Below are 17,304 nucleotides of genomic sequence, written 5' to 3'. Positions count from 1 at the left end.
ATGAAGCAAACTGCCTGAAAGTAATTTGAACTGAAGAAATGAGGGATGATGCTTCCAGCGAAGGAGGCAGTATTGAATGTTCCGTGACCAAGATGCTGCAAATACCAACCACTATGCCACTGTCCCAAAGGTAGTTAAAAAACTGCATCTGAGAATAAAAGCCACTGTCACTGAAAAATCTAGGAACAGTTCAATTTTCATGAGTTGCCAACCAACATGAGAGTCAATCGTTTTGGAAAATGATGCTTATCACAGAACCTGGAGGAGGGGGCCAGCCATCAGGAAATGAGCTGTGGCCAGTTAGGTTTCACAAGCACAATGTTGTGGGGATGCCTTGTTACTTAGAATTGAACTATGACTACTTCTAGTATGATCAATGCATAGGCAATGTACTGGTGGGAGTGGGGGGTGCAAGTAATCGTCTCTCTCTAACATAATAGTCATCCAGTTCATTCCCTTGGAAATGCACATGACTGGAGCAAAAGAAAGACTACCTGATGACACACATGATAAAGTTCAGAGGGGTCATGAATAGTAAGTATCACACAGTAAAAAGAGAAACGTTAGTGACTTGGTCAACAGTCTCCAGGCCAATGACAAAGTATTAAAAAGGCATCAAGCGAGGCCAGTGTAACAAAATGGAGGGTTCTTTCACAAGTTTCTGACCAGCGTGAAATGAAAAGCATAACCTGTCCTAGCCAGGCTTTAGAACTATCAGCGTAAAAGATTGCAGCAACTTTATACTCCTTAAGAATGAAGCAACAAATGGTGGTAGATTATGGGAGTGACATTTTATGTCCCTGGAACAGATAGTCCTAATCCTTGGTCTTGGTACGAACCAAGCAAGGTGTGCAACAAAACACTGGAATAACATTCTAACATGGGTACGATTAGGCCCTGGCCGAGGACTGTGAGGTGCAATTCCACCTGAGGGCAGATGTCAGGTGGGCTATGTTCTTTTACAGAAAAAAGCGAAGGATAAGTTCGATGATTAGGAAATTGTCGAACGTTAATTGCCTACGTGGGGAATAGTTTCTATAATCTGAAGAGGGAAGGTCCCCACTTCGGTGGAGAGACCACAGGAGAAGTCCACAAGGCACCAGTGGTCAATCAAACTTTGCAATGGTGGACTGAGTAACAATTTTGAAGCCGAAGGTGCCACTGAGCCACAAATGTATCATCAAATTGTGAATGTAATCAACCCCGTACCGTATTGTGAGATGAAGCACTGAACAGTTCATTATATAATTTGGCATGAAGACAGACGAAGTAAGGAACTGTCTTCAATTTCTCAATTAAGCATCCAAGAAGGCGTCACGTGAGACCGATGCCTTTGGCGTCACGTGAGACCGATGCCTTTGGCGTCACGTGAGACCGATGCCTTTGGCGTCACGTGAGACCGATGCCTTTGGCGTCACGTGAGACCGATGCCTTTGGCGTCACGTGAGACCGATGCCTTTGGCGTCACGTGAGACCGATGCCTTTGGCGTCACGTGAGACCGATGCCTTTGGCGTCACGTGAGACCGATGCCTTTGGCGTCACGTGAGACCGATGCCTTTGGCGTCACGTGAGACCGATGCCTTTGGCGTCACGTGAGACCGATGCCTTTGGCGTCACGTGAGACCGATGCCTTTGGCGTCACGTGAGACCGATGCCTTTGGCGTCACGTGAGACCGATGCCTTTGGCGTCACGTGAGACCGATGCCTTTGGCGTCACGTGAGACCGATGCCTTTGGCGTCACGTGAGACCGATGCCTTTGGCGTCACGTGAGACCGATGCCTTTGGCGTCACGTGAGACCGATGCCTTTGGCGTCACGTGAGACCGATGCCTTTGGCGTCACGTGAGACCGATGCCTTTGGCGTCACGTGAGACCGATGCCTTTGGCGTCACGTGAGACCGATGCCTTTGGCGTCACGTGAGACCGATGCCTTTGGCGTCACGTGAGACCGATGCCTTTGGCGTCACGTGAGACCGATGCCTTTGGCGTCACGTGAGACCGATGCCTTTGGCGTCACGTGAGACCGATGCCTTTGGCGTCACGTGAGACCGATGCCTTTGGCGTCACGTGAGACCGATGCCTTTGGCGTCACGTGAGACCGATGCCTTTGGCGTCACGTGAGACCGATGCCTTTGGCGTCACGTGAGACCGATGCCTTTGGCGTCACGTGAGACCGATGCCTTTGGCGTCACGTGAGACCGATGCCTTTGGCGTCACGTGAGACCGATGCCTTTGGCGTCACGTGAGACCGATGCCTTTGGCGTCACGTGAGACCGATGCCTTTGGCGTCACGTGAGACCGATGCCTTTGGCGTCACGTGAGACCGATGCCTTTGGCGTCACGTGAGACCGATGCCTTTGGCGTCACGTGAGACCGATGCCTTTGGCGTCACGTGAGACCGATGCCTTTGGCGTCACGTGAGACCGATGCCTTTGGCGTCACGTGAGACCGATGCCTTTGGCGTCACGTGAGACCGATGCCTTTGGCGTCACGTGAGACCGATGCCTTTGGCGTCACGTGAGACCGATGCCTTTGGCGTCACGTGAGACCGATGCCTTTGGCGTCACGTGAGACCGATGCCTTTGGCGTCACGTGAGACCGATGCCTTTGGCGTCACGTGAGACCGATGCCTTTGGCGTCACGTGAGACCGATGCCTTTGGCGTCACGTGAGACCGATGCCTTTGGCGTCACGTGAGACCGATGCCTTTGGCGTCACGTGAGACCGATGCCTTTGGCGTCACGTGAGACCGATGCCTTTGGCGTCACGTGAGACCGATGCCTTTGGCGTCACGTGAGACCGATGCCTTTGGCGTCACGTGAGACCGATGCCTTTGGCGTCACGTGAGACCGATGCCTTTGGCGTCACGTGAGACCGATGCCTTTGGCGTCACGTGAGACCGATGCCTTTGGCGTCACGTGAGACCGATGCCTTTGGCGTCACGTGAGACCGATGCCTTTGGCGTCACGTGAGACCGATGCCTTTGGCGTCACGTGAGACCGATGCCTTTGGCGTCACGTGAGACCGATGCCTTTGGCGTCACGTGAGACCGATGCCTTTGACGTCACGTGAGACCGATGCCTTTGACGTCACGTGAGACCGATGCCTTTGACGTCACGTGAGACCGATGCCTTTGCAATGTAGGTCTCCAGACATTCAACAAAAGTTATCAGTACAGATACCATCCTGAAAGGGGAGATCCAGTAGAGTTTTGGATCTTTAGTACAAACCAAGCGAGGTGTGCAATACCCACAACTGGGATGAAGATACATACGCTCCTAGAGAAGAAATTTAACATCTTGGTCCACCATGGAGCTGGTAATGGAGGGGACCTGTAGAAAGGGGAAAAGCAATTCCGGCAGCATAGTAGTTTGAATTTCAAATCTTGCATAACCTCGTTGATAGTGTGACAAGTCGGGGCGGAGGTAACAGCAGAGGCATACTATTGCGAGTTCGCTCTCCAAAGTACCCAATGTGGTCATCTGTCCGTCAGACAGTGGAAAGGAAGCAACAGGATCACCAGAAACTAGCAAAGGTTGTCATATAGAGACAAATGTAGCAAAGCCATGAGAATGGGAGAAGAGACTGTTAGGTAGATAGATGGAACGGACCCATAGGTAGCACGAAGTGAGTAAAGTGCCATGATTTAAAAGAGAAAGGTCATGGTCATTCTATTACAAATTTCCTACCACACAAGGGATACTTTCCCAGAGGGAATGGGGTGCACTGTGATTATGGGTGTCCCCATTGAAGTGTCCTAATTTTGTGACAAGACTGCCACATTAAAATGACCATTATTGCAATTTGATACATTTTGTACACTGAACATCCAGTGCCACCTATTTCAATCAACAGCTCTCCCCATAAGCACCACCCAGTCAAAGCAAATGTCTGGCACGGTGGCCACTGCCAGGAGTCTTAATGCCCCAAGGAGGCAGGCATTTACTTCTTGGGAGGTATGGGGAGCTGGCAGTTCAGGCTCACCAGTGTGATTCCTACACTTTTAAAGGGTCCAAATTGAAAGGCACATAATGACACCACCATGTCTGGCTATTGCATTGGCTGTCTAGTGTATAGGGAGTCCATACTGGTAATGTACACAGGTAATCGTTAACATTACAGGCAGTAGGCACTAAAAGTATTCCCCAGTCAAGCCACACTGCAGGAAAGATTTGGCAAGTTGAGGTCAAACAGCCTGAATGGGACCAAAAATTACTTCCTCCATGCTCGTCATGCACATATTCACTGAGGAGTCTTGAGCCCTCTGGGGGGTTGTCACCTAATGCCGCATTGCACTGATCTGTTCTGTGCAAGACTCATCCCTGCACGACTACTAGAACATATGCCCTTTTGAAACTGCTCACTTTAATGAAGCCTGTCTCTCTCTCTCTCTCTCTCTCTCTCTCTCTCTCTCTCTCTACAGTTTTACCCTCAACCCTCCCATTGCTTTTATCTTTAGTGTGAATCCGAAAAACTTACTTATTTTCTCAACTTTACTGCAACTGTGTTGCATGTATGCAACAATAAAATAGGGCAGACACTAAATAATAATTGAAATATGCCCATAAACAAATCAAAACTAAGTGATAAATGCACCTATTAAAGGAAGCAGACAGGAATGATTTCTACTGAGCTGTTGCATCTTACATTGTATCCTTTCCCAGCTTCTCATGTTTTATCAACTGCTGAATGTTTAAAATGGAGCAGGGAGTGGTGGTAAATTGAAGCAAAATCTTCATACTTACCAGATATGACAGCAAGCTGTGAACTGGTAGTCAGTAAACAGAATTATTTTAAGAGCCACTAAAGACAAACAGACACACTTTAAACTGCTTACTCCTTTAACAAGGGAAGGAGAGTGAGTGAAAGATTCTGGGCAAAATGATGTGTTTAACAGGGTGTATACACGGACAAGGAAAAAAATTCCCAGATTTTCCCATTAAAAATACACTTTCTCCCAGGTGAAAAAACACCTTTTCCGTGTTAAGCGACAGTATTTTTCCCTCAGAACTGCAATACTTATCAATCCTTTGAATGATTATGGTTTAATACACGGGTGTAGAATTTCCCAGCACTTTAGAAAATGAAACTCGGGGGGGGGAAGGCACGTTTTGGAAATATCTGATGTGCAGCAACATGTACACTGCGTGTTTTTGTATTACGAAAGTATACATTGGAATTCCACCAAACACCACATGTTACTTCCAAAATCACTGAAATCGAGATTGCAATGCACTTTTGTAAGCCAGTCGTAGCTCATGTCACGTGATCTCACCAGCCGATGGCAGCGGATATTAAGAGCATAGGACACGTGTTGTGGTCAGCCAACAGCAACATCACTGTTAAGTAGCATGAACAAACAAACAGGGAAAGTTAATAGTTTAAATTAATATACATAGTGTTGCTACAATAAAAGCAAATCTTTTAAATGTTGGTCTCTAAGGTTAATAAGCTGCAAAAGAAGCTAAGCTTTGCCATATAATGTTGATCTTTTTTGCGCATTACACTTAAGATATATCACACAAATGTGGCAGTAAAATTTTTAATAATGACGTAAATGTCCAAATCTTCAGGGTTCGAAATAATTCTAAATGGCTCGTCATCAAAGAGTTTATTTTTAAATGAGAGTCAAACACTCTCTCATTTAATAAATTCATGGTACATTCTTTCACATAGTTCAACTTATGTGAAAGGATATTTACTTTGAAAGTAATGCTTTCCAAACCACCATTCGCAATATTTTCCCGCGACCTGTTAGAAATAGGTTCGTTTCAGCAATTGCCAGAGAGCGCAGATAACAGGCGGCACCATGCTTGCGAAGCTGTCATGACATAGGAAGCCCGTAAGTACATATGTGTAAAACATTAAAATATCATACATTATGTCTTGAAAGAAACACGCCATCAGAGGATACTTCAAGAGCATCGGAATTGCGTGAACTGTACTAAAATGTACACATTTCAAGTTCATACTTAAAGTGCACATTCTAGAAGATGAAAACGTGCACTTTAAATGCAGTGAACAGTTGAAACTAGCCAGTACTGTGGAATAAACAATTTGTTTCACATATATGGACTGCCTCTGCGGAAAAGGTTAATAAAGTCAAATTTCTTTAGCAGACAAAAAGAACGTTGTTCTGCAAGGTGATTAATGCTCGACTGTCAGAAAGGTGGAAATAAAATCTGAAACTAGTAACATATTTCAGCCTTCTGTAATTATGTGAACGTATTTTAATTCACTTGTTAGCTCCTGGCTACAGATATCTGTTTTGTTTTCATTTGACGTGAGAGTAAACCAACAGGAAACAGCAAAATCACTAAATTTAAATACGGGTCACGTGGAGACTACCCAATATAACTCAGACTGCTCTGTGCCCCCGGACCTACAATATTTGCTAACCAGGCCACTACTACATAAAATCGAATTTTCAAAAATATGTTCATCTTGTAGTGCACATCTTTTTGAGAAGTCTGAAACATAAAACATGTGTTCAAGGAAATGTAAGACATGTTATTTGGTCTTAAGTGTGCCAAAGGGCAGTTCAGTGCAGTGCCACGCCTCTTCATACAGCATTCTTCTATCGCACGTCACTGTATTTCGTGCTCTGTGGAATTGAAACGTGTATATTTTGTAATGGATGCCATCAAACTATATTCAGGACAGTTTAATTGAAATGTCCTGTGGTGCCTTTCCTGCTCCCAGTCTGCCGGTTGGCAGCCTGCCCCTCTTTAAAACATCTAGCAATTAATAGCGGATGGGATTATTTGTAATTGGGAGAACAAGAATTCTCTTCACTGCCTATTAGCTAATAACTTGCTGTTTTGTTTGACACAAAATTAAATATAGGATACATAAAACCAATTAAGACAAGAGACAAGCAAGAACGTACACATTTCTTCAATCCTTAGCTCCTAGCATTTTTCCTCTCTAATCTTGCTACAGCTTTACATGGTGTGCTTTACTTTCTGGGAAAGAATTTATCACCTCAAAGTTCATGTCGTTATCTAATACTGAAAAAAGCTGTTAATACAAATAATACCCAAGACTGGTGTGGTTTCTCGATTTGATTACGTCTATTTTGTCACTGTCTGCTAGATAAAATAAAATAGGCCTTTCTAATATTGCAGCAATTTTGTAACACACGTCAAACGAGACTGTTTTGGCACAAATGTTCATTTTTGTAACACGACAGAATATAATTCACGAAGCACCAATATAGAATGCCTATTAGGCCAACTACAAGCAAAAAGCTTTATGTCAGAAAATAGTTTCACATTTCATTCATACGCACCAGTTTCTCAAGCATGAGCTCGAAAAGCAGTATACAAAATTTTTATATAAATTTGGAATCTTTTTATTCTTCCATAATTTGCATGTCGTCTCCATTTCTTCTTCTTCCTCGTTCTAACGAACGATCTTGTCATCACCAATTCTGTAGCTATTCCTGCCATTGTCAAAATTTGTTCGTCGATTGACTTCACTAACACTACCAGAATCACAGGTCCAGTCATCCCGCAATTATTGTCCGGTTAGGCGTTATTACATGTTCGCACAACATGTTTTCCGCGTTACTTCTATAGTGGAACTTAAGCGACTGCTAGCTGGGGACTGCTCAACTGGTCCTTACTAGTGTAGCGATCTGGCCAAAAATTTTCTGTCAAAATTTCGTTTTCTTGGATACACCTAGAAGAAAATGTTATCTTTCTCACCTGTTATTCCCATTAGTCGTTTATTTCCATTCTGGCAGTCTGAATGTATGGATTTCACTAGTAATTATAACAATGCTGATCATTCTCAAACCCAATCAACCACATAGACAGCGATTGGCACTCGTCCATTCGGCATTACTCTGCTCAGCTCATATAGGCCTGTTCCCTTTCGTCTGCGGAAAGTTTATTTCTAGGTGCGACGAGGATTCTCCTGACAGATATCATGTACACTATGCACGAATATAAAAATCATCTAATGATTCATTCAGAAACCAACTTAAAACGTGTTCAAAATTTTCAAAAACCGACAGGGATGCGTTTCAAAATAACATGAATAACAGACGAATGGGCACTAGATGGTAGGCGCTTTGTGAAACAAGTTTCTCTTCCTCAATAATATGAATCTGGTGACCCCTTTTCCCGACAGCATCTAGCTGCTGCTTGCACAGCCAACAGCCACATTCCTGTAGCCAGAAGTGTGAGAATTGCGCATGCACATGAGCCCACTCATAACTGCTAAAATCAATCTAACAAACAGTTGTGACTTCACACTCATCGGAGGCAATTTGTTGGTATGTAGCACTGCATAGTCTTCCTAAATCCTTTGACACATTTTGCTGTTAGATGTTTGCAGGAGCACTGTGTGTCACTGTTGTATATGGCGCATTTCCTTTGCAATTTAAGTTATTTTCGGTTTTCTCTCTCGTTTATGTTTTATTGTTGAAGTATTATTCTGCAGTAGCGGGATACAGTAATATCCTCTGTTGGAATATCGGTTCTCACCAGTCAAAATTACACAAATGTAACAGAAAACTGGAACAATGAAAAATTCCCAGAATTCTAAAAAATCCCCAGGTTTTTCCCAGTTTCCTCCCAGACGAAAAAAATTCCCAAGTTTTTCTCTGATCTCCCAGTTGTCCCGAGTCGTATACACCCTGGTTTGAACTTTAAAAAAATAGTTGAAAATAAAGTTAAAATATGATAATGTTGTGCTTAGCAACTGGATGCATTATGATTTCAGTCACTGTTCAACAACAACACCAATGCAAGTGTAGAAGCTGGCAGAGAAGAAGAAACTTTTAAATTAGCTGAAGGAGTAAACAATCCCAAGCAGTAACAGGAAAATAGCAGATGCTTCTTTTTAAGAAACAATGTGGAAATGTTACGAAGTGACAACAGTTTCACCATGACCTGCTAAGTAACACTGTATTAGGCAAAGAATCACAAATTCTTTTGTGAAACACTATTTTCATTATGACAAACACTAAATACAGTATATTCAAAATAAAACTCCCTGGCAGTTTAGAACTGTGTCCCAGACGGACCTAAAGTTGCTGTCTTCACCTTTGCAGGCGAACACTGAACTGACTCACCCATCAAAGCCCAATTCACGACATGCTCTCACATTTTTACTTTCACTACTACCTTTTCTCCTACCATCACTGCTCCACCCATCTATGATTAACTGCTTCTGAAATGGGAGAAAGTTCGTTTCTATTGTCAGCTTAGTGTCACACTTAACGAAACAAGTCCACATGCCTTTACACTGTTCAGCCATGTTAATAGGTATTGTATTTGCAACGACAAGGCACAACCTCTGCCAGGTTAGAATTTGTGCTATGATTGTAAACTTTAACCATATCAGTGTCTTCCACAGTGGAACAATTTTCGAAGACCAAATTCAGTATTTCAGCTTCCTCTGTCATCTTTCATTTCATTGCCAGCATGGTCACTGAGCGACTGAATGGAAGACTTCTATCCAATCGCTGACTTTACAAATTGCCAGAATTTCTTAGAATTTTAGTTGCATTGTTCAGCAACATCTCATTTTCAAATTCACTGAATTCTCTCTCAGTCCACATCTGCTTCCTCGTTGTTAACATGCTAATTAATCAGATACAATGCAGTTTCTTCCCTGTCATTTTTGCTAATGAAAGCTTTTTCTTAACATTCCTTGTAGATTCTCTTCACTGGTGCTCTAAATGTAACTTATGCCCTCTTCTATGTTAACCAATTTGTTACATTTGTATTTATTACTTGCTACGTGGTCAAAGATATTGCCCTCTTGAGTAACATCACTACCTGCTTCATATTTGAGACTAGTTTCTCCTGAATATCCATCCCTGGTGCAACTTTTAACACTTGACATTATACAGGGTGTTCAGAAATTCCCATTATAAATTTATAGGACTTGTAAGGGGAGTAAGTGCATAATATTTTGAATAGAAATCCATGTCCAGAAACAAAGTTTTCAATTCAGATGTTTAACTCCACTTTGGCTTGGGGAATTGAATAAGGCATGATGCAGTACAATTATTAGGTAAAAACTGTAAAGGAAACATGAAGCATTCATTTGCCACTCAATCTTTTTTTTGTAATAACAGGTTTTACATGTTAACATATACTGTGCATACAGAACAGTATTGATGCTTTACAACAGCAGCTTGATGTGATGACCACCAACATCATTACAAATACTGTACCTACAAAGCATGTTCTGGTACACAATCTCCAACCCACATGGTGTGGTGGGCCTTTAGTTTCTAGTGGAGCAGCCAGTACTCTTGTGAGCATATCTTCCTCTGTCCCTACAGGAGTCTGTAATTGAACTTTGCTTACACCACCCGAGAAAGTAGTCCATTGGAGTTTAATCTGGCAGTTACACAGTTGGACCACCTCGGCCTATCCATCTTTCCCCACATTGTCTGTTGATGTGTCTCCTAACCACACGTGAGAAGTTGAAGTGGTGCACCACCATACTGAAACCACGTTTCCTGACAGACATTCAATGACCCAGTTTCCTAGAATTGGTCCAATATGTTTTGTACGAAGATCAAGTATGCAGTACCAGTTAGGTAGTGTGGAAGGAGCTGTGGCCCAATCACACAACCATCCAGCATCAAGGCAGGCATTAAGTGATATCTGAAGACCATCTGATGAAGCACCCAACATCCTGTCTACCCCATTGCATAACATGGCAAGAGACTCAGACTTTTCTCTCGGCAGACATGGACATGTTACTCATCTGAATTTTAACAGTCATAGAACAGAAACAGTGTTTCTAGACATGGGTTCCTATTCAAAATAGTACGTAATCACCCCACTCTAAGTCCTGAAGTTTCTAACAGGCATTTCTGGACGCTCTTCATAGTTAGCAAATTGGAGTCTTACTATTACAATAGCATCAACACGAAATTTCCCATTCTCTAAATTCAGTCTGAAGAGCTCTGCCACTACAGCTGCTGATGCAGGTAGTGTGTAGCGGCATTGAATTACCATGTTTGACCCACATTTGAGGCTTACATTCACTATTTCACATTCAGATTCCATTATGACATCACAATACAAGGTGTTTCAAAATAAATATACAGGTTTTAAGGCTTAGTAGCATTTATTGCATTTAACTTACAATTATAAACAATACATCAAGTGGAAGAGCAACTAAAATAGTTTTTCTTAAAAGTGTTCAATGTGAGCACCATCGTCGACATCGAGTCAATAGGCGAGTTTTTCTAAAATCCTGAACCCTGTATATAGTACTTGTCCCAACAATGCTGTTTCTGATGTCAGATCATTTGGTAGCAGATAAATAATCATCATCCCTTATGAACCCCGAAAGGCAAAAAAAAAATCACATTGGGTCAGATCATGTGTGAACATTAAGGTAATATAAAACGAGCTGTCATCCAGCGCCTTGCGGCCAACCCAGCGGTCGGGTACATCTTTCAATCAGTTGCGTGCTGAGTTATGCCAGTGAGATGGCACACCATTTTGCTGACAAAATTCTGCATTTGAGTTTCTTCCAGTTGGGGAAAGAGTCATAGTTCTAGAGCATCAAGATGAGAAACACCTGTTACAGTTGCTTCACCGAAAAAGTCAAGAGCAGTCTCATTGCCACTGCACCATTTTGTGAGGATTTGCTGACACACACACACACACACACACACACACACACACACACACACACACACACACACACACACACACTTCACATTTCCATTTATGTGAAACTTCTATTGACCACTGAAGACTACACGATCCACGAAAATCTTCATCCCATGCAACAAAATTTTATTTGCGAAGTTGGCAGGTAAACTGTAGTATGCAGATTTTAGAGCTTGTAAGAACTGCAAACGATAAGGACAAACTGATTTCTTGGAGCTACGTGTGAAAGATTCTCACTCGTTCAACACATTCTTCAGTCGCTCTTCGTCATTCCATGAACTTCCCTTTACACCTGGGTATACAAACAAATCTGAGTTGCTCTTTCATTTGACATGTTATTTATAATTTTAAAAGTTGAGTATAATAAACACTACCAAACGAAGCCCATATATTCATTTTCAAACACCTGTATACCTTGTTTATGACAAATACTCCACCACCATTGTCATCTGGCCTCCTTGCTATGTGTGTAAATCCGAATATGAATTAGTGTTTCTCTACTGTTTACTTCTGAACCCCTGCCATTTTCTGTTGCTAGTAGTATGAATATCAGTAGATTTGTTAAGTGAGAAATTCTGGGAACTGCCAGGTGTAATCCAGCAGTTTATCATTATAATGAAGGACTTAAATGTGTGTTGCTTGTCCTGTAGCTATCCCTCTATACTAGTCAAAAATGTTATTTAGTTCCCACACTAAAAGGAGTCAAGTTTCTAGTGTTTTGAGCAGGAAGACAGGATATTAAATCCCACTAAAGAATTGGCACTAAGCAAAGTCAGGAGAGCATTTATCACAGACATTTTTGCATGGTATGCACGTACAAGCTCCAGGCATTTAGTCTTAGGAAGTTAGGGTGTGTGTTTCCACACAAAAATATACCAAGATTCTTTCAGTTATTGAAGTAATGACACCCATGTCAATGCTCTTCATTGTCCTACAATTTTATCTGATCTATCGTGGGGGATGTTTGTCTTGCAGGGCCTGAAGAGGCGGCTAGTGTACTGTTCACAGACTAGATGATTGTTTCTCCTGCATCTTATTACTTTATCAATTCTCTTCTCTGTATTTGTTATCTGCACTTCAGCAGTCAAAATTTCCAAAGCAGTTCTTCATAACAGCATACACTTATCAATTTGAGACCAATACAATAACCTGGTAGTTGCAACCATCACAAAAAATTGTCTTTGAACACTTCAGTGGATAATATGTGCATAGTTATGGCCACAGGTTGACAGGTTTATTACATACTAGGAGCCAGAGGCAGTGCTGTAATATGAGACTCCTGAGTACAGTACACAGCTCAAAATTTGATATTGCCATCTCTTAATTGCCCTCTACCGATTATCTCACTGCCCCATGTGACTGCAGGCGTTAAAATCTCATCAAATGAAAGGCAGGGCAACTGTTTCTATCTTCCATATTTTGTAAGCAATTGCCAAATCACTGAAGGTGTGATTTGAGTAATGTGAAACTCAAAATTCTCACCTCTTGCTCTATTTTTGCCATAAATAGGTTTTAAGTCAGGGTAAGAAGAAGATATAATCCTAAAATATAATGCCAGTCTTAAGTGTTTCACAGTCTTTGGCTGTGGACCTGTTTTGGTGCAGGACTAAGAAGACAGATGTGACCTTCCTCTATTGACACCTTGCCCTCTTTGCTCAAGGGTGACAGATCTTTTTTGCATTATTTTTTGACCATTCATATCCATTGTTTACACCAGATGGTGGAGATGATTTTAAGAACTGGGGTACGTGTGTTGACAATTGTGACTTTCATGAAGTTCGTCCAGTCTACTGGATGGCAGCACTTTGACTTTCATTAATTCTGAATTTGACAAATGATCACTAATTTCTTCTCCTTTTTAAATACTATGCAAATTTGTGAATGTGGAGGACTCTCTTCCAAGCAATTTGCATAACAGCAGTTGTTTGCAAGGATGGTCATCTAAATAATCCACAGTTCTCAAATTTTGGCCCTGCTTTGCAGTGTGATGATGTGTGTCATAACTTAAGTCGGGTTTTGTGCTGCATCTATATATCTTAACTGCTTCCACAAGGACATTTCCTTCCACAGCTAAGTTGACAGCACCTGCATCTATTCAGTTTATCTTTTCTTATATTGCAGGATGAAGTTTGTGCATCTTACTGTCCCCCCCCCCCCCCCCCCCCTCTCTCTCTCTCTCTCTCTCTCTCTCTCTCTCTCTCTCAGCTGCTCATGTGACTGGGGTGTTAGACAGAAAGCATTTATGACCACAGTCTGACTTGCCTGGAGTAATATTCACTGTTATACCTCAACTTTTCACGTCCTTAGCCATCTCAGGTTACGCAGCAATGGATACTTTAACAGTGATCAAGTTCATTACACTTATACTTCAGATTTATTTGCTCCATATGATGGAATCTTTTTGTAATTTTAGAAGATTTTTTTCTATTATAGAACAGGTACCAAGTAAGACTCTTTCCATGTCTCCTGGCATGTCCATTTCCCCATAGTGAAGCAAGAGTGAGGCAAACTAATTTTCAGCATTCTAATTTCGAAATCTGTATTAAGACATCCATTTAAGTATGACCAGAATGTGAAGTTTAATTTGCATATGCACAGTGGTTAATATGCATTGCTCCTCTCCACGGCAGCACTTGCTTGACCTGCACACTGCAACTCAATTTGAAATCAAACATTCAGACGTGTGCACTGCACTTACTGTTTGTAAATAATGTGATTGCTGAACTCCTTACTTCTGAACCAGCTGAAATTTGACTACTTCAGGCTGTAAACAGTATTATTATTATTATTATTATTATTATTATTATTATTATTATTTCCTTCACTTTCTCAGACGTTAAGTCCGGTTAAAAATGGAGTGACGCGGACCTTGATCAAGCGTCACTTCCTTTTAACTGTACGGTGTATGTTATATTGCATTTAGGAACTTTCGGGTAATTGAACATGTATCAATAATTACTGATTTCTGTAGTTTTATATATACGTTTGGATGTAGCTCTATTGCATTGATGTACTGGTGGATATTGTGTGGTATGACTCCTGTAGTTGATAGTATAATTGGTATGATGTCAACTTTATCCTGATGCCACATGTCCTTGACTTCCTCAGCCAGTTGGATGTATTTTTCAATTTTTTCTCCTGTTTTCTTTTGTACATTTGTTGTATTGGGTATGGATATTTCGATTAGTTGTGTTAATTTCTTCTTTTTATTGGTGAGTATGATGTCAGGTTTGTTATGTTGGTTCTGTTCTGTTCCAGTATAATTTGTATTCATCATTCTCCAGTACATTTTGTGGTGCATACTTGTATGTAGGAACGTGTTATTTTATAAGTTAATGTTGTAAGGCAAGCTGTTGATGTATTATTTTTGCGACATTGTCATGTCTTCTGGGGTATTCTGTATTTGCTAGTATTGTACATCTGCTTGTGATGTGATCTACTGTTTCTATTTGTTGTTTGCAAAGTCTGCATTTATCTGTTGTGGTATTGGGATCTTTAATAATATGCTTGCTGTAATACCTGGTGTTTATTGTTTGATCCTGTATTGCAATCTTGAATCCTTCCGTCTCACTGTATATACTGCCTTTTCTTAGCCATGTGTTGGGTGCATCTTGATCGATGTGTGGCTGTGTTAGATGATACGGGTGCTTGCCATGTAGTGTTTTCTTTTTCCAATTTACTTTCTTCGTATCTGTTGATGTTATGTGATCTAAAGGGTTGTAGAAGTGGTTATGAAATTGCAGTGGTGTAGCCGATGTATTTATATGAGTGATTGCCTTGTGTATTTTGCTAGTTTCTGCTCGTTCTAGAAAGAATTTTCTTAAATTGTCTACCTGTCCATAATGTAGGTTTTGTATGTCGATAAATCCCCTTCCTCCTTCCTTTCTGCTTAATGTGAATCTTTCTGTTGCTGAATGTATGTGATGTATTCTATATTTGTGGCATTGTGATCGTGTAAGTGTATTGAGTGCTTCTAGGTCTGTGTTGCTCCATTTCACTACTCCAAATGAGTAGGTCAATATTGGTATGGCATAAGTATTTATAGCTTTTGTCTTGTTTCTTGCTGTCAATTCTGTTTTCAGTATTTTTGTTAGTCTGTCTATATTTTTCTTTTAGTTCTTCTTTAATATTTGTATTATCTATTCCTATTTTTTGTCTGTATCCTAGATATTTATAGGCATCTGTTTTTTCCATCGCTTCTATGCAGTCGCTGTGGTTATCCAATACGTAATCTTCTTGTTTAGTGTGTTTTCCCTTGACTATGCTATTTTTCTTACATTTGTCTGTTCTAAAAGCCATACTTATATCATTGCTGAATACTTCTGTTATCTTTAGTAATTGGTTGAGTTGTTTATTTGTTGCTGCCAGTAGTTTTAGATCATCCATGTATAGCAAATGTGTGATTTTGTGTGGGTATGTTCCAGTAATATTGTATCCATAATTTGTATTATTTAGCATGTTGGATAGTGGGTTCAGAGCAAGGCAGAACCAGAAAGGACTTAATGAATCTCCTTGGTATATTCCACGCTTAATCTGTATTGGCTGTGATGTGATATTATTTGAATTTGTTTGGATATTAAGTGTGGTTTTCCAATTTTTCATTACTATGTTTAGGAACTGTATCAATTTAGGATCTACTTTGTATATTTCCAATATTTGTAGTAACCATGAGTGGGGTACACTATCAAAAGCTTTTTGGTAATCAATGTATGCGTAGTGTAGCGACCTTTGTTTAGTTTTAGCTTGATATGTCACCTCTGCATCTATTATCAGTTGCTCTTTACATCCTCGTGCTCCTTTGCAACAGCCTTTTTGTTCTTCATTTATAATTTTGTTCTGTGTTGTACGTGTCATTAATTTCTGTTTAATGACTGAAGTTAATATTTTGTATATTGTTGGTAGGCATGTTATGGGGCGATATTTAGCTGGGTTCACTATGTCTGCTTGATCTTTAGGTTTCAGATAAGTTATTCCATGTGCAAGTGTATCAGGGAATGTGTATGGGTCTGCAATGTAACTGTTAAATAATTTAGTTACATGTGTGTGTTGAGGTGAACTTCTTTAACCAGAAATTTGCTATTTTATCTTTTCCAGGGGCTTTCCAATTGTGAGTAGAATTAATTGCTTGGGTGACTTCATGTTGCAAAATTTTCACTTCAGGCATTTGTGGTATCATCTTGTATGTGTCTGTTTCTGCTTGTATCCACCGTGCATGCCTGTTATGTTGTACCGGGTTAGACCATATGCCGCTCCAGAAGTGTTCCATGTCTGTTATGTTTGGTGGATTGTTTATTTTAATGTGTGTGTTATCTATTGTCTGGTAAAATTTCTTTTGGTTTGTGTTGAATGTTTGGTTTTGTTTCCTTCTATTTTCACTTTTTTTGTATCTTCTGAGTCGTTTGGCAAATGCTTGTAATTTCTGCTTCTTTTCGTCTAATTGCTCTGTCGCTTCTTGTTGTGAGATTTTACCTAACCTTTGTTTTTTTTCCCGAGATTTCATTTCTTATAAATTGTGTTAGCTGTCCGATGTCTTTTCTCAGTTTTTCTATTTTGATCTGTAGCCTGTGTTGCCATGCTGGTTTTGTGGGTTTCTTCTGTGTGTTGGTTGGTTCTGATCTCTGCCTAGTGTGTATATTTAGTGTAGTGAGTG

The 17,304-nt window shown here is 40.9% G+C and overlaps 1 protein-coding gene across 1 annotated transcript in view; it reads right to left on the bottom strand.

The window, feature by feature from the left end:
* LOC126252433 (platelet binding protein GspB-like) overlaps nucleotides 1–17,304 on the bottom strand; it is a 105,621-nt gene that overhangs the window by 39,982 nt on the left and 48,335 nt on the right. Inside the window, exons 4-5 of the mRNA XM_049953325.1 lie at nucleotides 4,746–4,768; nucleotides 1–119 (exon numbers count right to left, since the gene is read on the bottom strand). The exon at nucleotides 1–119 is cut by the window's left edge and continues 315 nt beyond it. Of these exons, the coding sequence (XP_049809282.1) occupies nucleotides 1–119; nucleotides 4,746–4,768 (142 nt within the window). The remainder of the gene's footprint in view (nucleotides 120–4,745; nucleotides 4,769–17,304) is intronic.

Source organism: Schistocerca nitens, chromosome 4, assembly GCF_023898315.1.
Source record: "Schistocerca nitens isolate TAMUIC-IGC-003100 chromosome 4, iqSchNite1.1, whole genome shotgun sequence".
Taxonomy (NCBI): domain Eukaryota; kingdom Metazoa; phylum Arthropoda; class Insecta; order Orthoptera; family Acrididae; genus Schistocerca; species Schistocerca nitens.
This window is presented reverse-complemented; position numbering and strand designations above follow the sequence as displayed.